The sequence below is a fragment of the Carassius auratus genome, chromosome 49 (assembly GCF_003368295.1).
Source record: "Carassius auratus strain Wakin chromosome 49, ASM336829v1, whole genome shotgun sequence".
NCBI lineage: Eukaryota > Metazoa > Chordata > Actinopteri > Cypriniformes > Cyprinidae > Carassius > Carassius auratus.
In genome coordinates this window covers 10,205,125-10,229,243 of record NC_039291.1, presented here as the reverse complement: position 1 = coordinate 10,229,243, position 24,119 = coordinate 10,205,125, and the positions used below count along the sequence as shown (strand labels likewise).

Sequence of the window (24,119 nt, the reverse complement as noted above, 5' to 3'; positions counted from 1 at the left end):
ATGATGGTGATCAGGGTTCACAGTTATTCTCCATGAATCACCCATTCCTAAACCAGATCTTTACCCACCGCGACTACCAACTTTCTCTGTGCTAAAAGCCTAAATTTTTCTCTAATGGACCATAAGTTTTTTTTCCATAAGGACATCTCACTTGACCTCAGGGTAACTGGCATTATCAATAATTCGGCACAGCCGATTTGATAACGACAAAATAGTAGTACTGACAATTCGACAGATCATTACAATCACTCTCAGGAAATGATGGACACGGATAGAGCAAAGCATCTGATTTTCCAAAGCAATTAGCAACAAGTATTTTGATAACATCAGCTCTCTTCAAATTAGAGAGGTGGTGGACAGAACCCAGAGAGTAAACCAGTGGTGTTAAAAAAAACGGGTTGCTTTGGAAAAACTTTGGAAAAGCTTAATATAGCCTGGCGTTATCACCGGAACTAGACTGAGCCAAAGAATGGTAATGGGACTCTACAAAATACCTACAAGCATCACATTCTTTTAACCTTTGAGTTTGGGCCAAAGGGCTGTAGGGTTGGGAGGGGTCAGGGTACGCCTGTGTGTTTTAAAGGGGGAGTGAGATGCTGACAAATCAGTCCTCACCCTGTGGTCAGGTTATCACCACAGAAAAGTGCATTTCCTTCACAGGACATGATAAGCATCACTTACTATAAAAGATCAGTAGTCTTTAGTATCAGTCCGCAAAACCCATGTGTTTAACTTTGACAGAGCAAGAGAGAGGTTTTCACTGCTGTTTAAAGACTCTCATATTACAGAAGATAATTTCCACCTCTATAAATACTACAACAGCGACTTAAAGGGGAGAAATCGCGTTTGATGCACAGGCTGGAGTCTCTAAAGTCAACAAGTCTGCTTTCTGCACCTCAAGATTGGCTCTGGAATGTCGCATGACGTCATGTATTTGGGATCGGGTTTCCTCTGGCTAGAAGATCCGGTCCACGAAATGATCCTCAACCCTGACTGAATGCGTTTTCTTAAATAATATTTTGCGCCAGTCTGTATTTGTTCTTTCACAACTGTTCACATTTTAACGCAATCATCGTTATAAGAAACAGTTTTCATGTGCAAGACTGCAACATTTAAATGCTCCCATAGAAAGCCCATCTCCAAACAATTCAAAGATTCTTTCAAGTCGTGACAATTTTACGATGTGTTTTAATATATCTTACATGTCTCTTATTAAGTAACTTCCGCCCGTTCAAATTCTCAACATGCTCCAAAAACACTGTACTGCCAGCTCTATCGTCCAGTTCCCACTTTTAATATTCGAAATAATATTACGTTTCTCGAGTTCAATAAGATTGTGAGTTTTAATAAAACACAGCACGGACTGACTAAGTCCCTTTAAAGAACCAATTATTTAGATCGCTTTTATGAACCGGTTCAATTGAATCATTGAAACGATTCGGCTCAAAAGAACGCTATTCTACAATACAAGTTAACTCAGTTTCCCATTAGGACACTTCTCCGAAGTGTATGTGATTATTATAGTGTCTATATAGACGGAACTAGACTTTATGTACACAACAGTCAACATACGTCATGCTCATTGAAATGACGCAAGTAAACAACCCCGCAATTATAAAAGTATACCGACGTGACGCTAAAGCAAACTTGCTGGGAATTGACGTGTCACTTTCCAAATGGCATCTTTACCTGTGTCCTAAAAAAAGTGTTACACTGACAAAGGCATATGAATGCTACTTGTTCAAATTATACAAATAGTTCCCGGTGTAAAAAAAAAAGAAGAAAAAAAAAAGAAAAAAGATTCGGTTTCCAATTCGAGAATTTTCCAGAAAAAATGCAATGGACAGAAACACAATAGCGAAAAATTATGTCATAAAAGCCTCCTCTGTAAATTCTCACTTAAGCATTATAAGTGTCTCTGAATTTAGCTAAAGCAGCGTTAATGATGATTACGAATTACTTTTTTATACTGTATAAAAAAAGTACACAAGATGCACAGTCCATCATTGAAATTATAGACTGCTACTTAAAACACAGCTGTCAAAACAGACACATAAAAGTTAAGTAAAGCAGCTCATGCAAAAGTTTTAAGAGTTTAACGCAACAAGTTTCGTTTATGCATCGTTTCGTTTTCCATTAAATGCACGACTTCCCTTTCCCATCAGTCAGCCGGCTCGCACTTTTCTGCAACTTGAAACTTTGCGAAACAGCGTCTCAAAGCGCTTCGAAAAATGACATTACCGCGTTAATACTTTAAACAAAACACGTCTACTTACCTCGGATTCAGTAGAACTTGCTTATTAACACTGTAGTCCCTAAATGCCCGTGATAGAAAGCATGTCATTCCGTTGCTGCGAAGTCCACGGTGGACCAGAGCAGACCAGAGTGGAATTCCGCCATGTCAATTATCTGGAAGCGCACATGGGGGGTGTAGAAGTGTACCGTATAACACCGAATACTCGTACCATCCCATCGGAAGGAATCAGCCCGGATCATGAAGACAAGGGGATGTTAGCAGGGGCTCTTCTGTTAGGATGGACGAGGACAACGTGAAACCAAAAAAGTTTAATTAAATTTCGTAAACTGGCAGTGTTGTTAAAGTTTGCTTTGAAATAGAAGATTGTTTTACCCTAAAGCATTAATAATAATAATAAAAATATTTTTTTTTGCAAGCTGTAACTACAATAATATTAATAATAATAGTTAGCCTATTTTTTTATATACTAACAATTCTATCAATTCTATATACTAAAACTCATCAATGGTTTAAAACTCACATGCTTTGTCCACAAACGTATTAAATTCCTCTTTGTAGGTTCCACATCCTCAAACATAATATACACAGGATTTTGTTTAGCCGTACATATCCATACAGTGTTAAATTGAATATACTATTCATTACGTATAACTGTATGATATTCCAAACTCATAAGTTAAGCTTTTAAAAGACTTTTGATTTTTCCTGATTTGGGGGCCAAATTACTAAACTTAACTCATTATAAAAATGTGATTGACATTTAACGGTATGAGTAAAAATCTACAGTTGCTGTATTTTTAGTATTCGTTGAAATGCTATTTAATTCAGTTTTTCAACATTTATATATTTTCTATTGAATCATATGTAGTTATCAGTGTGAGAATCGGTGACCATATAATTAAAGAGAAACTACAGCGCCACTTAGTGATCATTACCAATACTACAGCAATCAGATCAGATCTGGGATCAAACCACGCTTTATTAGGACATTACCACGAAGCATGCATTATAACACCAGGATACTGTTAACAAGCACTTCAAAACGAGCAGAATTATCAAGATGACCAATATTAGCTATACACAAAAATATCTCTATAATAACAAAAGCAATAAAAAGAAAATGTATTACAACATAATACCAGTCAATTCAACTCTGAGACCGTATAGTATAGTGTATAGTTTCATGAGATTCTTGTAGCAGGTGCTTATTTTATGTATTTTTTTTATATATCTGCCCCAATATTTATCTTTACCTCAGGATCATCAAATTAGGTAATATTAGGCCTTTTTTGAAAATCAGCAGCAATTTTTCATCTTTTTTCCTCAAAGGCTTTGGACAAAAAAAGCTCCTATTAAATTCAAAGTTCAGGCCCTTCTCTACCCCGCAGTTCAGGCCTTGGACATCAACACTCCCTCGTACCAAAAGAAAGGAAAAAAATAATTATATAATAATTTATAAAAATTTTTAAAATAACCAGATTGTATTTTTCATTATGAATCTACAAATAAAAATATATAAACAAGTGTGTCGAAGCAGGCCCATACAGAAAAAAAGTTAAACAGGACATTAATTGCAATAGCTTTCATTTCTCTTGCTTCTCAAATGTTCTGTGAGCAGATGGGAAGACAAGACAGCTCATGTCTCTCACACTCAAGTCTTGCAGCAGTGTAATTTTTTATGTATGCACACACACAAGCATGTAATTGTGCTCTCTGCCCTAGTTTTGGGTGCAGCTGCATGTAGGCGTGACTTCTGCACAGATGTGCATCATCATGCCTCAGAAGTGGACTCCTTTCTGACTGAGTGATACATTCTGAATGCATGCATTTATTTCCTTGGGGAATAAATAATTTGGACTGGAATCTCTGATTTTCAGGGTAGAATCTGTAGAACAGGGTCTGTGAAATGGTTAAATATAAACATAAAATAACTGAATTACACTAATCATGCATTTAATTCAACTTACAAGTGTCTATTTTGAACCAATTTGTGTAAAACTCAAGACTTCATCCACAAAATGATTTGCTGTTTGCAAGTTCCAGATCCTCAGACCATACTGTACTTTATTTGGGATTGTTACATTTCATAATTTCACACTTCCATCAGATTCCACTGTGTCATCAACATGCGATGCAAATTGGTGTTATAATATTTATGGTTATATTATATATTATCATGATATTTCAGTCATGACAGTGTAGAGACAAATCATAAACCTTGCCTACTTATTATTTTGTTGTTGTCGTTGAAGTGTAAAATTGCGTGACTGAAATTTGTAATGAAAAGCATATAAACTGTATATTCATTCATTCCCCCCTGTATATTCATTCATAGATGGTGCACTGCAAACGGATATCTGACGTAAATTCAATGTGACGGTACGTAATATTTTCTAAAATAAAAGTCTCTGTCTCTATGCTGAATCCAGCAGAGATTTTTTTTTAAATTACCGTGTTGTTTATTAAAAAAAGTAAAAAAAATAAATTTTTAATTTGTTTTTGTTATTTAATTAATACAAAAACATAAAACCATGAGTCAGGTGCACTAACTGTTCTAAGAGGAAATAAAAGTTAAGCCATTAAAATATAAAATTAATTTAAAAGCAATTTATAAATGCTTTTAAATTAATATATAAAATTGCACCGAAGAAAGAGCTCTGCTGTCAGAAACACAACTTTTTTTTGCTTTGTTTTTTTTGTTTAGAGTTTTGTAGATCATGACCTTGGACTGACTTCCCCATTCGGTTTGGTAAAATACTACTCGGCTTGGGGGAAGGTAAAAAGGATCGAGTCCAGCACGACCGTCCAAGTCACAGAAGCGTCTTTTGGAGGAGTGGAAGCGCGAGACGAGTGTTTGAGTCAGCTGCTGCAGGGCACGAGCACAGCTTGAAAAGAAGCGTTGTCTTTTTCCATGGAGGACGATGGACAGTCACCAGTACAACTAGATGATAGTTCATTGTTTTATATATTAAATTGCATAATAATTTCATGCAAATGAAGAATTTCGTTGCATGCATTAAAAGTTGCAGACAAGGGAAGAGAGATTTGTACATCAGTCTCGAGGCGCCCTCATGTGGTTGAGCAAGGATGTTATTTGAACTTTTCTTTTCATTACACTTTTTAGTGATATTTACCTCTTGATTTGCTCTCTGTTTTTAAAGAGATGGAACCATATTACCTTCTGTGCATGACTATGGCTGAAAAGGTAGAGGCAGTCGTATTATCTGTTGAGTAAGCAATTTTCTGGATCGTGCATATGGTCTTTGTATTATTAAAAGAGTTATTTACTAGACTCAGTTTGAACATTTTTGTTTAATTGATTGTTTAAGTACAGACTGCCACCAGATGCATGTTTTCCAGATCAGTATAATTATGTTTTTCAGGCCTCGAAACATATTCTGACAGCCGAGGTTGGTTCGGTACTCCATGGAGCTCGCTTGCTCTCTCTCTCTCGTGCTCTGACAAATATATGTTTCCCATTAAGCCAAGATATCGCGGATGAATAGCATCAAGACTGTAACTAATAGATGTCACCATACTTCCCAAACGATTAATAAAAGCATAGAAAGATAGTTATTTTGTATTTCACGGTTTTTTTTAATGTTATGCTTAAATGTGGTTTACCCTGTGCTTCAGGCCCTGGACTTCAACACCCCCTCATACCAGCAGAACGCCCACATTTCCATCCTATACAAGTTCATGGCCGCTTTTGGCTGGACTACCTAAATGGTGAGCAGAAACTTTCAGTTAAATACAGGGAATTTATTATAATTGTTTAGCTAATGTCAAAATGAATTATACAGTGCAACTGGATTTTATAAACAGGTATAATATTAACTCTAAATTTATATTTTAGTTTATTTGCATAAACACTTAAAATGCACAATAGAAATATTTACCATTGTGTGGCTTGATAGCTTTCTTAAATTAACAGACTTTCTGAAAGTAAACATTGAAACTGGTTGATTTATATATTTACAAATCTTTAAATTAAATATACAAGGTTATGACATACAATGATACAAAATGAGTCAAATTAGTATTTTTACTTTTGCAAAAAAAAAAAAAAAAGAAAAAAAAGAATGTATATTATATAAAGACTTTTGTGGAAAGAAAATCACAATAAAGAGTCAAATAAAAAAGCAGTATACGTATTTACGTTTAAAAAAAAAGAAGAAAAGAAAAGAAGAAGAAAATGTATAAAAGGATGGAAGGGGGAAATTAAAAATATATATCATTTTTGGCCTGCCAGAGCTTTCAGGGACAGATATAATTTTAGATGGATAGCACATGTTCATAAAAATGACTCTATGCCATAAAATCTTTTTTCAAAGCATATCATCATGTTTACATATAACTTATGACTGTTAAAACACAACACTACTGGGAAAATGTTCTAAGTCCTGTCTGGGAATTGCGACTTCTTTGGCAGTTTCTTTGCTGCTGGCAGTCAGCAGTTTTGACAAAAGGGAATTTCCTAGAAACCTAGCGGTGTGGTGGTTTAATGAAACACGATCTGGAAGGGAGTATTTGAGGGAAGCTATCTGTCACTGCTAGCACATGGGAACGCCGAGGGGGGAGCAGATAAGCGGTTCTCACTGGTTTTCCCACCTGTGAGACCTTTACTGTTATTGCACCTTTTGTTTGGCTTTTTTTCTCTAATTGGGAGTGTGGGGACAATCATTTTGTTTGGATGTGTTACAGACAATACTATTATTCTCAGGGAAAAACCTTTTAAACAGATGATCTTTGTAATACACCCACGTTTATGTCCTCTTTTCTAGCTCTTATTGTTTTGTAACCACTCTGCATGCAAGTTTTTCAAAAATGATACGACTATCTTCTTTCATGTGAGTCAGTGTAGACTGGAATTATGTTTCTTTTGATGATGTGTTTTGGAACCGTCTTGATTATGTGATTTCTTGGCTACAAAATAAACCATTGATGATAATTTTTTTTTTGTGAAAGATTTCACTGCCTATAGGAAAGAAAAATCAATCTCATATTTGTCTCTTTGTGAGGGATCTCAATTTGAAAAACTTTATATACAATGCTTTTTTGTGGAAGACTTTAATTAAAAAAAAGCCCATTTCCACCACATAAGAATGAAACAATTATGTCATAAATCATATTTATTTACATAAAAAGTAGAAATTCTGAGATACTGAGTCATGTTTATTAGAAAAAAGGTCAAAATTATGAGATAAAATTGAAATTATGACTCATAATTATGACAAAAATGTTATATATTACTTTTCATTGTATTTAAAATTTATGATTTCTTTTGTCATAATTCGGACTATATTTGTATTTAAAAAAAATAAAAAAATAAAAATATATACATATATATATATATATATATATATATATATATATATATATATATATAGTGCTATAGCAATGCTGAGGTCATAAATTTAATCTCCAGTGACAAACCGATAAACGTATACCTTGCACCTTAATGCTGAGCTGATAATATACAGAAAAGAGACATAACTGAGGAATTATATTGAGGTATAAATGAGCTACGTCTGAGCTATAAACTTCTCTGGGTGTGTCTTTTTTACTGAAATCAAAAACATACAAAACAGAACAAATAAACTCAGAAGAACTTGAAATGAACTTTGTATATTTCTCTTTTGAATTGACAAAACCTCTTATTTGATTCAGATCCAGTGTTTTTTACCTCTGTGGTTGCTTCTCAAAGATTTTCTATGTGACTGCGACAGAGGGGTGAATTGCTAACTCTTTGCTAGAACACAGCAGAGTTAGCCTGCAGGCGGAACCGAGATTATCCTGCTGACTGGAGTAACCTGTTATCGTTCGTGCTTTGACGGAGAAACTGGAAAAAAGCGGAGATGTTTTTATGTGAACCTACTCAGGAGTATGAAAGGTCAAGTCATAAGGCCAAATTGTGAGGCAGTTCCTGTTCCCATCAGCTGCGTAACCTGATATAAATTTTCAAACATGGCATAATTTGCATTCAGGAAGAGTTTTCATGCCAATGTCTCAAATCCCCACTAGTTTATTATGGCACACTGTAATACAAGTAATAATTAATCAGGAAAAGCTGTGTGAATATTTCAAAGGAAAGCAAGGCCCGAGTATTTCACATACCTAGCACTTGGAGGAATGTTATCTTTCGCATTGTTCATTGCTTCCTGAATTTAAGGGTAGTTGCTTGTACAGAGCCAGGCCGCCCATTTTTCTGTAAAGCAAATCAAAGTCAAAACTATTAGTGCAATATTCCTGAGATGATGACAGTTAGACACTCACTGACTCATTCAATTGGTTCTCAATAAAACTTATTAATTGGTTCATAATTCACACTGAATGATTGGTTTGTAAATTGGCCTGGGCTGAATTACCCAAAAGCATTGTAAGCCTAGTTGGCACCAAAAGGTATCTTCAATCTACTTGGCTTACAATGCTTTTAGGAAACGCAGACCAGGCCAATTCACAAATGAATCATTCAGTGTAATTTGGGAACTGATTCAAAAATCACCATAAAGTTCACACTAAAAAGAATGATAATGATAACTATACAAGCCTCCACACCAACACAGTAACATTCTGTTTATTGTAAGTTATTTTGTCTGACACATAAAATACTCTAGCTCTTTAAAGTCAGATGGATTCGTATATTGGTTGTCAATGTTTTTATCATTTAACAGCTGTAAAAATATCCTTCTGAAAGTGCTTCTGATGATATTGCTCCTCTGTGTCATTTTTGCCATAGCTGTGGTGTGGATGTCGCTATTCGCATATATTTAAAATGATTACTAAACCTAATTATGACAAACAATTATGAGAATTGATTTGAAATGATCATATAAAATCATAATAATGACTTAAAAACAAAAAATAATGTCTTAAATATTACTTTTTTTAAATCTCAGCTTCAACATTTTATCTCATAATTGACTTTGTAGGTCTGTCATAATTTATAACATTTTGTGTTGAAATAGGTTAAAAGGACTTTTCTCATCAATACAACGTACTATTTCATAATTGCAACATGTCAAAATTATGACTTTTTGTGACATTTCTGATGTTTTATGTTAATTTAGACATTTTATGTCAGATTATGACTTTCCCCATCATATTTCATCCCATCCTTTTTTTCCATTCTTTCTCATGCTTTGTTTTATCCTATCTATGTCAAGAAAATTAGACTGCTTTCTCTTTAAGAGAATAATTGTCTCTGAAACAGTACATTTACCTTTTTTTATATAATTAAAAGGATGGTTCAATTAAAAATAAATAAATAAATAATTAAAAAAACCTCCACTATTTACTCACCCTCACGTCTTTCCAAACATATATGACATTCATTTTTTTTGTGGAACTGAATAAATGTAAATGTAAATTAATAATAATAGCAAATGAGTGAATGATGACATATTCTTTAACTGTTACATTAATTGTACTTACACTGGCGCTAACATTACATCATGTACATCACTGAGTGGTGAGACATTCTGATGAACATTTGAGCCTGTTTCATGTACCTTTCAGTACTTGACATGTCAGCTTACGCATTTGCAAGCAGAGTCAGAGTGTAGCTCATCTATCACACTCCACCCAAGAATGACCATATGACTTTCACAGCTTCTTAATAGAGAAATACTGCCAAGTGTAAAAGAACACAACATCCCTCTAAGCCTTCACATTTTTATCTATCTAAATCAGCCGAGGAAATCTTCTCCTCCTTAGTGGTTCGAGACAGACTTTCTCAGCGATCTCTGACCTGAAGTGCATGTCTATTTGAAAACGTAAGTAAATATAAATATAGCATGCATTCATTTCAGCTCTGATGGCTATGGATGGAGCGAGGGCAGGCCGGCCCTCAGGACAATCCTCCCACATGGCGACGTGGCAATCAGCATCAACCTCTGCCTTTTTCACCCCAAAGGGAAAACTAGGGAATCTCCCTGTCTCCTTTTGCTCTTACTCAGGAGTGATGTCACTGAGAAGTACAATACACCCTTGTATCCTTTAAGTCTCTTGGCACTTTGATTGCATGACTTAGGCATGTCAGAATATCATTTTAGCCCCCCCCCCCATGACTTTATAGCTGCAACAAACGATTTTACTCTTTTTACCACTTCCTAATTTCCTCCTGCTCTATTTGCCATTTTTGAGAATTTGACACTAACAGGAATTTTTTTCAGGCAATAAAGTGCCCCCCACCCCCCAATTTCTTTTCACGAGCCATATTCCTTATTCCCCAAGTGTAATTTAGCACTGATTCAAGGCCCTTTAACTCTGTGACCCCCCCCACCCCATGTTCTTCCCAACGGATATGATCACACATTCATCAGCGCTCTGTCAAGTCTTTACGGCCTCTGCAGCTTAGTTTAAAAATCCCTAAGGAGGGAAGACCAGCCCTGAGGTCCTATTGTTAGTTCTCGCTTTAGCTTGCTATCAGTTTGGAAAAGTGCATAGTAACACAATGATATCACAGTTCAGCTCTATATAACTGCAGTGAACCTAAGGCTGATATGAAACAGCCCTGAAGCTTTTTGTCTAGCGGAATTACATTCAGGACCTTGAGTGGTGCTTTCCTGTTTAAATGCTGCTATGCTAGGGCATGTTGCGAGAGTGTTGCTATGTGTTCAGAGAGGTTGCCACTAGCCAGGGTCTTGCTATGTGTTCTGAGTGTTTGCCAGAACATTGCTATGTGGTTTGGGGGAAGTCGTCGCCTAGTGGTTAGAGAGTTTGACTCCTAACCCTAGGGTTGTGGGTTCGAATCTCGGGCCGGCAATTCCACGACTTAGGTGCCCTTGAGCAAGGCATCGAAAAGTCTTACGATTTCACATCCAAGTCTTTATGAAATTCTGCTCCTTATGTTTAGTCCAGGATTTTTTTTCCCTTTTGAAAATCGTGATAGTTTACAGTGAGAGAGTGTTCCTGTGTGTTCAGGGGTTGCTTAAACATTCAGCTCCTAGAAAAAGGGAGTCAGTGGGGAAAAATTTTCTCTCTTGTGCAGGACATAGGTCAATCATGGCGCCAGACTACAGTAATGTTTCATGGGCAGAGGAATCCCCCTCCACTAACTCCCACACCAACAACTCACACCCACCCAGTACACACACACACACACACACCCTCAGATCTTTCTGCTTATGTATGAATGCGGCAGGGTCACCATAAGCGTTGAGTTTGTCACTCTTTGGCTGCAGCTTTTCCTGGCGTCAGCTAAAACAAACCCGCCCAATCTACACTTTGCATTCACTTCTGCTGGAAAATCCCAAGTTTCCGGCCCGTCCACTGGTCGCCTGCCGTCGTGTTTCTTTTTTTTTTTTTCCTTCTTTGTGTTCCTCCTCCTCCCTTCCACCGTGTCTGTGCCAGATATGCTCAGATCCACAGTGCCGCTCGTTGCATTGTTAAGGTTGCCTGCGATCCAGAGCAGGACATGTCAACACCATGGCCTTCAGAGACCGCAGTTGAACGCAGCTGGCTGACAGAGATAGAGTGAAAGAAAGCGCGAAAGAGAGTGGAAAAAGAATGGGTGTGGAAACAATATATATTTGAATTAAGAACAAGGTTTATACCAGTTTTTCCATTGTTCTACATGCAATGAGATTTTGTTTAACTTTGTAATCTCTTGCTTTTGCTTCAGAATAATGAATCATTGTAAACGATCACCACAAGCATTGTTTGACTCTACTGCCAATCAAACTGGTTATTCAAAATGAACCTATAAAAGAGCACTGCTGATCCTTTAAGGAGAAGCATGCCCTCCATATTTTTTGCTGAGCTTTACTTTTTAGGAGGAAGTCACAGTCATTGTCCTAAAACATTGCTGAAGCCCGTTTGGTCACCACCGTTCATCTGCTGTTGATTATAGAAGCTGATCTAATCTCAGCGTGACACATCTGGCACAAACAAGTCCATGAAAAAAAAGCAATATTGGGTAACTTTGCTGAGGCTTGTGGAGCAGGATTGAGCTTTGGAAGGCCCCAATCCCGCTCCGCTGTGAACTCCCATTGGGAATCAGTTTTAAAGCAACTATAAAATGGTAATGTTAGAGAACATGTAAGCACCTCCAGGTTAACGAGTATATATGCTCTGCTGGAAACAGTAGTGCTTTTTAAAGAGTGCTATTCATATTTATTATGTCTTTAAACTTAATAATCACGCTCACGGATGGGGGGAAAAGCAGCACTGTTTTTAATTAAATATTTTGGGGGTTGTATAGCGTACATGCATTTTGGAAAATTTGTTCGTTGGCTTGGAATTGGAAGGTACTCTGTGTTATGGAGCACCTGGAATGGCATAAGCAAATCATTTTGTCATGTGAAAACTATAGTTTATACATAGCATATAGCATATACATGGTTGGACAACAGGAAGAAAGTGTGGTTTCCCTTTTGGACCCTGAAATTTAGAATTGACTTTTTTTTTAAAGGGGCCCACCTAAACCTGTCATCAAGTTGATGGGAGTAACAGAATATCTCTTTAAATCAGATGGCAAGAAATGGTCAGCCCCAAGAAGCACAATACATGGAATACCCCCTAGACTTTGTAAATGGGACCAGATTGCAACCACATGTTAAAAATCAAATACAGTCAGAATTTGGTCATGTTTTCTCAAACAAGAAAAACACAACATTTACAACAGAATAATACTTGAATCTGTATGAAAATCAACATGTTTCTGAATGAAAATACATCAGTTTATTAAAACAAAACTGTAAATAATTTAAACCCTGTTGGAAAATCCAGCGCTTTGGAACATGGTAGATGGTTTCTAGATGCTGATGCAAGTTGGTCATTAGTTCTAGTACAAGATGTTTTTCCAATTTAGACCAACTAATTGGACCAGCTAATGATGATCAACTTACACAAGATATAAATTAGTATAATACAGTCTAATACTTAACCCTGCTAAGCCTTTACATAAGGATTCAAAGCTCCATTTAAATTTTGGTGGGCATTGACATAATGCAATGCAATACAACAATGACTGAGAGGTGTACAAAATAATTTCTCAGAAGTCTGTTGTATCACATTTGACACATTTTAACAAAAAAGAAAAAAAAAGAAGAAAAAATTGTGTAGGAATAATTAAAAAAAGAAGAAGAAGAAAACACCTGCTAAGGGCAAGAACTGTTAATAAGATGACAGAAGACATGAGTACAACATACTCTTCACAAAGGTTTATGATGTTTATAATTAAGATTCCTAAGAAATTCATTTCTCATATGTGATAAAGCATGGTCGAGAGGGTTAAAGGAACAATTCACTCAAAAATGTTAATTCTTTCACAATTTCCTCACCTTTATGTTGTTTTCAGACATGTCTTCCATTGAAGTCAAACAGAGATGATTACACCATTCACTTCAGCAGTTTCTTTCTGAAACACAATAAAAGTGAACTGTGATTAAGCTTCACTGTCATTGTGCCAAGCATCTCCATTTGTGTTCCATAGAATAAGGAAACCCCCGGGGTTTGGAAAAACTTGAGTGGGAAAATGACGACAGCATTTATAAATTTGGAGTGAATTGTGTCTTAAAACGGGATTTTCCATCAGGACAATCATGATTTAATAAGACGAGTTTTATGCTAAACTACGAAACTTTCACAAGTAATTATTATATATTATGATCGCATTGAACAGAAAAGCACAAACGAAAGAGGCTTTAGATGTATATCGTTACAGGAAAGTAAAACCTGCACTTCGTTTCCTTGATAGTCAAGCGCTGCCCCGCCTCCATGTTTTTTTCATATGTAGAGAAGGAATTCTACCCCAGCTTTTGTCTCGAGCTGCAGTAACACACGCAATGGTCAGCATGTCAAGCTCACACACCATGCAGTATATCGGACTCCTGCTGCTGGCTGCAATTCTCCTGCAAACAATAGCCGTGGCTGTGACTTTCATATACTTCAGCAACGTCTTATCGACGGTAAGGGCCGTTTAAATTACGCGTTTTCATGCACGTTACCTCAGAACTTGTGTTAAGTTTGCCTGACCGCCTTGCTGTGCATGTTTCACATCGGAAATGCACACTTTAGAGCAAATATTAATTGTTTGCAAGCATTTCTCGCTTCGTTTGCTGAGGTTTCTGCCTGCATTTTGTTTAGTGGACAGCTGCCAACAGGTCGCTCAGTGGAGACTGAAGTGCAAGTTGAGCAACAGGAGTCGACAATCAATGGCAATGCACAGTTATTTAAAAGTATTAAAAAGTCAGCATTATAAAATATAAAATGCAAAATGTAACGTTTTATGATTATTATTATACAATCATTTCAAAATGAGCACATAATGTTTTGATTTGTGCATTGTATGCATAGAAAAGATTGTATAATTTCATAAAATTATAGAATGGATAGATCTATGATAATGGCATGGATTGGCATTTTATCTAGGCTATGCAAAACATAATAAATTGAACATACCGCGTCTTGTTTGTTACATACAATGACGCAATTTCAAGCAAATATAATTTTATAAATAGATACGCATTATATAATTATCTTAGACTTGTATGCAGGTAAAAAAAATATACCATACATATTAATTGTTAGTAACGATAACATTTTATATTTTCATGTCTTATTTTTTTTTTTGCGATTAATGGATGCAAAAATAACCAACCAGTCTTCAATTAAAATCAAGTAGATATAATGAATTGATTTTGCATTGTATAAAAGAAAATTATAATTTTATGAAAGTATAATTTCTAAAAGTATTAAAATATATTTGCATTTTTTGTGTACAAACGAGAAGATCTAAAGCAATTGCCATTTTGACTGCCATGGACCTACGTTTGAATTAAATATAAATAAGTACATGCAATATCATTGTGTTTGCTTTTTATGCATGCAAAACAATAATTCATATTTCGTGCAAATGCTAAATGTTTAACTAGTAGGCAACACAAAAAGCTTTTTGCTTGGTCACCGAGCGGAATATTTAGTTATAATGGTTTCTAAACCACAGTCTTAATAACAAAATATACTTTTTTTTCATCTTTTACAGATGAAAGAAACCTTCTCCAAGAGCAGCGTGTCGTGTCTGATGCGCGCTAACCTCAGAACGATAAAGGGGCAGGAACTGAACGCGGATGAGGGGAAAGACGACCCCTGCTGGCAGGTCACGCAACAGCTCCACTTTCTGATTGAAAAGGTATCCGCTTTAGAGGGGCCGTGAATCATAAAGCTGGCCAGGGTGTAGACAATGAGTCCATTTATGACTTGGATCGTTTTTCCTTTTTTAATTAATAGAGGAATTTCCTTAATTTTTCCAAGCTTAAATTGAGGAAACCCAAATATGAGAAATAGTGCATTCACATCTTTCAGTGTGAAACTTAAATTGAATCTTTTATAAATTGTATTTTTTTTCTCTTTCTTTCTTTTTTTTTTAACAGTCAATGTCCAGTCGTTACCAGAAAGAAATTTCGTCTGCCGTCAAAGGTATTTCATAACACATTCATATTAAGTTTATAAGAAGACATAAACTATGAGTGAATTAACCTTTGGGCTTTTACCAGATGAAGTCTCGCGTGTGCTTCCCTCATTGGTGATCCAAGATCAAGATGATTCCCCTCGGCCTAAAATCGCAGCACATGTGACAGGGAGCTATATACCAGAAAAAGATGGAGGAGGTATGTCTAGTTCCTGGAAATACTTGATTTTTTTCAAAGTAAGCTTTGTTTATTAGCTGCTGGAATTTGGTTAAGTTTGAGTTCTGCGACTCTTTTCTGTTTCCTTTTTTGTACTGAACTATTACAACAACAACATATCGTTTATCTTTGGGTCCACATTCACCTTTTAAGTGCACCAATATATGCTGCCAGACTGGATTACATCCAGATCAGATAGAAAACCACTATGCTATGCAAAAACAGCATGGCATCCCTGCAAATAAACATCGGTTTAATGATAGCATCCATAAAAGGAAGCTCATAAACCTTTAATGTAGGTCAGAGGGCGTCTTCCTTCTTTAAAAAACCAAACAGTTTCATCATATCTCTGTGGCTGTTTGCCTGAAACAAAAAGCTGGTTTGTAACTCGAGCCGAGTCTTTGAAACAAGCACCCCGTTCCGTTTGTCTGCCAAATGCTGAAACAATGCAGCTTTTCTGTCAAAGCCGACCCATAATCCTTCTCTCTGGCTTGACAATGCAGGTCAACCGAACAGGAAGGTGTACGGCCAGAAGATTCAGTCGTGGGAGTCCGAAAAGGGTCTGGCTTTCCTCCAGAACGTGGAGTTAAGCGATGGAGAATTGGTGGTGCCGCAAGCCGGGCTTTATTACATCTACTCCCAAACTTATTTCCGACACACGCTCATCGAGGAGGATGAAAGCGACCGCAGGGAAGTGGACGGGACGTCAGGCGATTCGGTTCGGGGGAAACCGATGTTGCAGTTTGTTTATAAAAAAGTAAGCTCGTATCCGGTGCCAATTTTGCTAATGAAAAACGCTCGGACGACCTGCTGGTCACGTGACGCAGAATACGGACTGTATTCCATCTACCAAGCGGGGCTTTTTCAGCTTGGAGGAGGCGACAGGGTGTTTGTGACGGTCAGCAACCTGAGCACCATCGACATGGACGAGAAGTCAAGCTTCTTCGGAGCGTTTTTGGTCAGCTAGTGATGCCCAGCCAGAAAACAACACATCTGGTGGTTTGTTTTGAGCTCTAAGAAGAGCGACAAGACTCGGCTCGCTCCGTATTTCTACCTGAGCTTTCTTTGAACAGCTGCCAAGCGCCTCAAAACATTTGGACGCGCTTGCCGAGATGCTCCTTCTCTTGCCAAAACAGTTAACCTTGATTGACGAGAGCTCGGAAAGGTGCAAATATTTGGCACTTTTTTTTACATTCGGCCAGCGGATCCGATCTTAAATCAGCTCCTTGGTGAAATGTGTCGGAGTTCAAATCCAGCACGTCTGCCTGGAGGGGCGACGGATAACGAGGGGCTTGCCAGGACATTTAGGAGTTGTTTGGACGTGATGCCTCTGTCTGGGCAGGAAAAAGGAAGGTGTGACTTTAAGCAAGACTTTTTAATGTCTGTGGAAGAGCTGCAGGCTTTTCTTGTCCTCTTTGGACCTGTGATTGTATTAGACATCTTTTAAAGACAAACTGCATATTGGGATTTTCTAAAGACTTCAAAATCATGCCTTGATTGTATTTTTTAGCACTATTAATGTCTGTATTGTGAGTGATTTTTATATCATAATACATTCCTTAAGCATGAATCTTGTACATTAGCTAAATGTGAAAAAAATCACTGTGACATTGTAAAATGACTTTTGTATATACCTTTATTTTTATCAGCGCTGAACATAAACTAAATATTTCTGCATTTTGGTTTGTTCTTCGTAGTGTTTCAGTTTTATTGTAACATTTTATCAGAAACTGACTTTCAGTTAAAAGTAACTATGTACGTTACAGTACACTGTGTTCTTCACTTCTGGGTATTTTTCATACCCAGACCTCAATTCTTTGTATTAAATATGTACATTTTACATAATGTTGGCAAAACAATCATTTGGTTGTTTGATTCATTATACCTTTTAAGACCATGTAACTATATTATTTCAGTATGGTTTCTAACAGTTTGAGTTAATTTAATAATATTGTAACATATGTTACAGTATTGATGCAGTAACATTGTCTTCAAATATGATTGTATGTGTGTGTATGTATATATATCTCACACACAGCAAACAATATATAGACTGATGTTATATTAGGTGATTTTTTTTTTTTTAATCAAATATTTTCAACTATCCAATCCTGTAGCTCAATTGGTAGAGCACTGCGTTATCAAGCACAAGGTTGGGGGTTCGATTCCCCGGGAACACAATAGGTAAAAATTGATAGCCTGAATGCACTGTAAGTCACTTTTAGCGTCTGCTAAATGCATAAATGTGTTCGACTCATTTTACTTAGTCAAAAATCTGTTTCTTATTATAATGGTAACAAGTTTTTATGGTAAAATTGATTTGATTTACTACACCTATTTCATAAGAACAAAGAAGTTATGAATATGCTATGAGCAAAATAGTAATTCATTTTGTCTTTATTCTGCCCACTTGTGGTAAATGTTCACAAATACACTTACTGGGCCGAGATCCATAACATTACTGCACTCCATGGATTTGTTTGATTTCACTATTAAGGACATATGATTCTAGTTTACCATCCAGTGAACATGAGTGATTAATAGTTATATTTTTAACCTCTGATATTTCAATAGCAATATAGATGGTTCAAAGGTACTGTAGACAACGCCGCTACACAAAAACATACTTATTAAAATGCTTATAAATTATGTCAGGTCCTGTAAAGTGATTGAAGAAGAGCTCCCAGCTCAAACAATGCCACCTCCACAAGCTCAGAATTCATGTTATGCATTTAACCCATCCAAAGTGCGCACACACACACACACACACACTGTGAACACACACCTGGAGCAGTGGGCATCATTTATGCTGTGGCACCCGGGGAGCAGTTGGTGGTTTGATGCCTTGCTCAAGGAAACCTAAGTCATGGTATTGCCAGCCCGAGATTTGAACCCACAACCCTAGGGTTAGGAGTCAAACTCTCTAACCACTACGCCACAACTCCCCACTTCTTGTTGACTTTATCAGGAAAAAACAATCAAGTTATGCACTCACATATGGACAACATATGTTTCATTGCAATGTCTTGTGATTGTAATACACTCTTGTAATTGTTTGCAGCACCCATTGTTTAACATTGCATGTCTGAGCAGCTGTGTTTAGCTTATTCCATTTGCATTTAAGTTTGGAGATATATATATAGCCACACTCATTAATACATTAATCATTGTCAATGATTTATAACAAAATTATTTAAAACATGCAATGCAACTTCTGCGATAAAGTGATTTTTGAAATGAAAGACAAGAGTCGTGTTGTTGGGATTTTTCTTTTTTGTGGAAATATGTTACATTTATATTACAGGTATTTAAATGCCCCAAGAAAAAAGACAGCAAAAACTAGCACAATCAAGACAACAACATAATTTAGACAGAAAAACCGTACATACTGCATCTGTGTGACTTGCATCTGTAGAAATGGTATCCAGCTGATGCCCTGGGTGGACCGTAATCTATGTTAAGTGATACCCAATAAATACTGCAAATGTTGTTAATGTAACTTACAAAATATATCATAAAATGTAATTTTTAAATCGAATTCCTTAAGTCTGTGTACAAAAACTGTTTATAAATACAACCAGTCTCTACTGATGCTGTAGGGTACCATTCATTTATCAGGTCTCATCCCCTAACCTACAAACTGATAATCTTCCACATATGCACATATCGTGACCCACAACAATGAGGTCAGGTATATCTTGCCAAAGATCATGCCTTAAAGATCACTTGTACTTTAAAGTAAAAAAAAATAATAATAATAAAAAAATAAAACCTTTTACAAAAGAAACTCTTGACTTACAGTATCCCAATTCACCGCTCCTTCTTAAGTTGTGCAAGAAAACCAAAACGAACAGTACAAACGATTTTAAGGCACGAGCTTCAGCAATAACTAATTTAATTGATAATGTGAACTGGAACAGAATCACAGTAGCTGCCTTATCGCTGACTCTGCTGGCATCAGTCCCTCAGCCCCATCAGCAAGTCGGTTTGGAATACAGGGCGATGTTAAAGGAGAATCATCTGGTACTCAGTCAAACCTCATGTCCAATGGTTCATCGAATCCTTTGTCTTCGTGTGGCCCCGTAGCCAAGAAGGAGGCCACAGGCGAGCCAGCCGCCGTGGAGACATTGAGCATCCCGCCGGCGCCGCTACCTGTGGTGTTCCGCACTGCGATGCTGGTGACGTTGATGCCCAGAGTGAGTCTTGTTTGCTCGAGTGCCTTCTCTGGCACAGCGAAAGCCTCCAGTTTTTTTTCGCCATTGGCCATGTAGGAGTTCTGGCAGCCCCTGCATATGCAGTCCAGACAGGCTTTGCGGTTGGAGTAACAGGGGCATCGCTGTCCACGGCACGTAAGAACACTTGGGTTTTGAGTTGCTCTGCCACACTTGCAGCCCTTTTTCTCTTGTGTCTTTTTGTACAACACTTTCGTTGGGCTCCCGGGAATGAGGGCGTTAGTCAGAATCCGTTCTTTTGTCTTCTCCTTTGACTTTGGAGTGCCTTGTTTGGACTTAGTGTATGCCTTTTTGGGTCCATGGTTGTCAATGGTCTTTTTGACAGTTTTAGCAGGCACCGGTAATGCCTTGCCCACCTTAGAAAGGCCACCACCGTTGGGCACCGCCGCCATGTGGGGGATAGTCGGAGTGGGAGATTTAGGTTCGGACTTGATTGGAACATGGGCGGAGGCGCCCAATGTGGGGCCGTGGATGAAGGTGGAAATATGTACGGGTTGAACCTTCTCGCTGTCGCTTTCTGACCGTGAGCGCTTCCGGTTGGACCGTGGCATTCTAGGTGTCACTGCGGAACAGGATATTCCCAAATGTTGTGGATTCTTTTGGGACATTGGGTGCTGGGGGACAAAAACGTCCTGCGAGTCTTGCGGGAGAGAGGAGAGCTGCCGAGCAGAGTTGACCAATGCAAATGGTCCATTCAAGTTTCCTGAAGGTTCAAGAGTCGACTGCAATATTGCAGGACACTCGTCCTGGGCAACGTGGTCTGGTTCTAGAGTCCTGAGCACTTCCTCTACACTCAAGAGGAGAGTCCCGCCATCATGTTTAATATCCTCACCAAAGCCACAAATGTCCATGGTGCTGGTACATAGTTCCTCGCCAGCAGCTGCCACTGCCTCGCACACAGGGATCTCATTTGTGAAACTCTCTTGTTTCACTGCGTCGCCCCCGCTTTCCACTGAGTCTGGAACACTGGCCTCTAGTGAAGGTAAACTGGCGGTCAACTCCTCCACATTGGTCAAACCATTGCAATCCTGGAGGCCATTCACTCCTAGAGGACTGAGGTCTTGCTTTTTGATCTCTGTCGATGGGGACTGGCCCTCATCGGGGAGAGTTTCTGAGGTCGAGGGTGTAGGAGACTGGTTTGTCAAGCTCAGGGATAGTGACTCCTCCTCCTGTCTGTTGTCCAATGAGAGTCCCTCATTCAACAGCGCCAGGATGTCTGGGGACCCTCCCACAGTACTTGAAATGTGCTGGGCGAGAGGAGAATCTGCGATGTACTCGCAAATCTTTCTGTAGCAGTCCACCAAGATGCACAGCTGCTTGTTCTCCTCAAACTGCTCGTAGTCTTTACACCAGCTGCACGATGGTTTCATCATCATCTTTTTACCTTTACATGATTTACAGACATAGTGCTGGCACGATGAGTTGGTTGGAGCAATTGGATCTTGTAGCAAATTGCCTAAATAAAGAAAGAAACTATGTTTAGACCATGAAACAACAGAATAGGTATTATAACAACACATCTACACGCTAATTATTCAAAGATGCTGGAAGATGCTGTACCTTTAAAGTGATCATTCCAATCACAGTTTAGTGGTTCATTACCAACAGAATACATGCACTACATTGCATCTACATAAGACATGGTTCTGCAACATTCAAGAAAAACCCCATATGCATCTCAAATGCATATGCATTGTTTTTATAAACACATGCGTGTTATGTAATATAATATAAATATTAAGCAATTACTGATGTGATTAGAAAATATACATGGATTATCAATAGCTATATTTTAAGAAAGAAAAGAAGCAATGAATTACCAACTCATTCAAAATAATAGCACTGCTGCATACAGGGTTCCCACACCTATTGACCAATCAATTTTTGAAAACAATCAATATATTATTTGCACCGGAAAAGTGCATTTCCAACTAATATATATATATATATATATATATATATATATATATATATATATATATATATATATAAAATTCAGCATAAAATTATATAAATAATATGATTAAATAATTATCTATAATTTATATTAACATATATAATGTTTCAATGTTACAGAAACCCAAATAATAATAAAAAAAATTGTTGGATATTAAAAACAAATTCTAACATAAAATTATAATGATTTGAAATAAATTTCAAATATATACATTTCTAAATAAATATTATATATACACTATATATGAACGTTTCCACTGAAAAACCTGTAAAGATGGAATCTGAATAAATGGGCAATCTGTCTTAAGCAATCGGTTTTATCTGACTGAACAGGCAAGCCATTACTATTCAACCCCCATACATCTATAAACACAGAGCCTGTATGCACTGCTGTGTGTCTAAATACCCAGGCTCCAGTTGTCATTGTGGGTCAGGAATCTGTGGACTGAATGGGGGTGTGTCATGGTCGGTGGAGCTTTGAGAGCACCTTATAAGCATGCAGTGATCAAGCAGAAATGATCAAGCAAGCATGCAGTGATGAAGCAAAATAAACGGGCTCTCACCACACACAAGGCAGGCTAGAGACTGTCTGAAAAAAGGCAAGAGCTTATAGATTTCCGCCAAAGCCTGGGGGTCCCGGGGATCGCACTGCAGCACCGACCGACAAGCTGACACGTAGAGAGTGGTCGCATTCACCGGGTTCATCTCAGCAGTGTCGAGCTAGACAGATCCAGTTCGGGGAGGAAAAAAGATTAGGAGCGACAGTACGAGGCTTCAGCCCACGTATCATCAATGTCGATGAACCTGCGCGTGCAATTCCGTCGAGTGTGAAATGCAGGGGAGATTTCAGCAGATATGGTTGTCTTTGCGTTACATCGCATGCATTAAAACCACTCCATCTTAACGTTTGCCCCTCTTCCACGGCACGAAATACGGCCAAATCATCATCGTCGTCATCGGATAAAAGCACATCCACTATGATCCGATTGAAAACACATTCAGCGATGCATTTGCACAATTTCTTGCATTATTATTTTTTTAATTCAACAACAACACACTGGCGGCGCTCTTCACCCCACCGGGCCTGCAATTAGGTTACCACCAGAGAGCACAGATTGCCTCCTTGTCTTATCCTGGATGAACGCAGTCCTTATTTGGAGTGCTACTCCATAGGTTTATATATTATTCTTGTCGTGCGTACATGTAAGTTAATCAGCCTCAGCTCATAGCGACAGTACACAAGCACCGTCACTCTGTTATTGTCCGCCACTCTTCATAGCGCTGCAAAAAAGAAAACAGGCCGCTTTTTGTGCAACCGGTCTTCCAGTGCGTTAGGCTGCCAGATATTCACCGTGCATGCTTGCGAAGGGATTCCAGGTCGGGTGTAACAAAGCCCCGTTGAGTTAGCTGCCCGTTTGATGTCAGTGTGAGCTGCGCCTCGGAAACAAAAACAGGCCGCTTCGCTTCTTTTTAGGATGTATCCTGCCGTTTTCCTTTCGTTCGGGCGCGTCGCACGAGTTACGCGTGATAAATATGCGAATTTAATATCCACACTATATGCACAAATTATTCTTTGGAGACAAAAACGTATAGATATATATTCAGTAGCGATATTGAAATGTATTTGAAAAGGCTTATCCCCTCCCTTCCTCTCTGCGCATTAGAACAAGGAGGGGGCGCTGCTGTGAACATCTCGCGAGAACAAAACAAGAACGACTATGGAGCTATGGAGCGGGATGCTTCCGTGATAGTCTCGCGATACTTTTCCCGGCATGGAGGTTGTTATTTAACTCGCGAGAAGAGAACGCAAACTAGTGTGGGCGACTGGTTCCCTTGGTTACATAAACGTTATAATGTGGGGCGTGGCCCTGAAAAAAACAAATAAACATAACAGACAGCAAGTAAAATATCCAGACACATTATTAAAATAGCAAAGTACGTGAAATTATTTCCCTACACTTTACATTATCTATGTTTTTTTTGTCATTTCAACAGCGCAATCTAATGCGTGCAGCAATTAATATTAAGCTGTGAATATTATTT

General features: G+C 37.8%; 3 protein-coding genes and 2 long non-coding RNA genes across 6 annotated transcripts in view; 2 read left to right on the top strand and 3 right to left on the bottom strand.

Moving 5' to 3' along the window:
* fndc3bb (fibronectin type III domain containing 3Bb) overlaps positions 1–2,417 on the bottom strand; it is a 56,502-nt gene extending 54,085 nt beyond the window's left edge. The window contains exon 1 of the mRNA XM_026237863.1: positions 2,277–2,417. The gene's annotated coding sequence lies outside the window, so the exon portion shown is untranslated. The remainder of the gene's footprint in view (positions 1–2,276) is intronic.
* A 2,595-nt stretch (positions 2,418–5,012) lies between these two features.
* Positions 5,013–10,508, top strand: LOC113065947 (uncharacterized). Its single transcript, XR_003279098.1, has 3 exons — positions 5,013–5,488; positions 5,894–5,986; positions 10,069–10,508. It is a non-coding gene; the product is annotated as an uncharacterized LOC113065947 (long non-coding RNA).
* A 63-nt stretch (positions 10,509–10,571) lies between these two features.
* On the bottom strand, positions 10,572–14,030 carry LOC113066156 (uncharacterized). The gene is made up of 3 exons (XR_003279136.1): positions 13,937–14,030; positions 13,543–13,619; positions 10,572–11,720 (listed from the first exon to the last, which is right to left on the bottom strand). It is a non-coding gene; the product is annotated as an uncharacterized LOC113066156 (long non-coding RNA).
* LOC113066155 (tumor necrosis factor ligand superfamily member 10-like) lies at positions 13,949–17,743 on the top strand. The gene is made up of 5 exons (XM_026237862.1): positions 13,949–14,169; positions 15,246–15,392; positions 15,634–15,679; positions 15,757–15,870; positions 16,392–17,743. The coding sequence occupies exons 1-5, from the start codon at positions 14,047–14,049 to the stop codon at positions 16,853–16,855; spliced, it is 894 nt and encodes a 297-aa protein (XP_026093647.1). The 5' UTR covers positions 13,949–14,046; the 3' UTR covers positions 16,856–17,743.
* Positions 17,744–19,143: 1,400 nt separating this feature from the next.
* LOC113066154 (E3 ubiquitin-protein ligase MSL2-like) lies at positions 19,144–23,780 on the bottom strand. 2 transcript variants are annotated; one of them, XM_026237860.1, is made up of 2 exons: positions 22,640–23,780; positions 19,144–21,576 (listed from the first exon to the last, which is right to left on the bottom strand). In XM_026237860.1, the coding sequence occupies exons 1-2, from the start codon at positions 22,779–22,781 to the stop codon at positions 19,916–19,918; spliced, it is 1,803 nt and encodes a 600-aa protein (XP_026093645.1). In that variant the 5' UTR covers positions 22,782–23,780; the 3' UTR covers positions 19,144–19,915. The 2 variants fall into 2 exon arrangements, with proteins under 2 accessions (XP_026093645.1, XP_026093646.1); XM_026237861.1 differs by having other exon boundaries at positions 23,428–23,780.
* Positions 23,781–24,119: the final 339 nt, after the last annotated feature.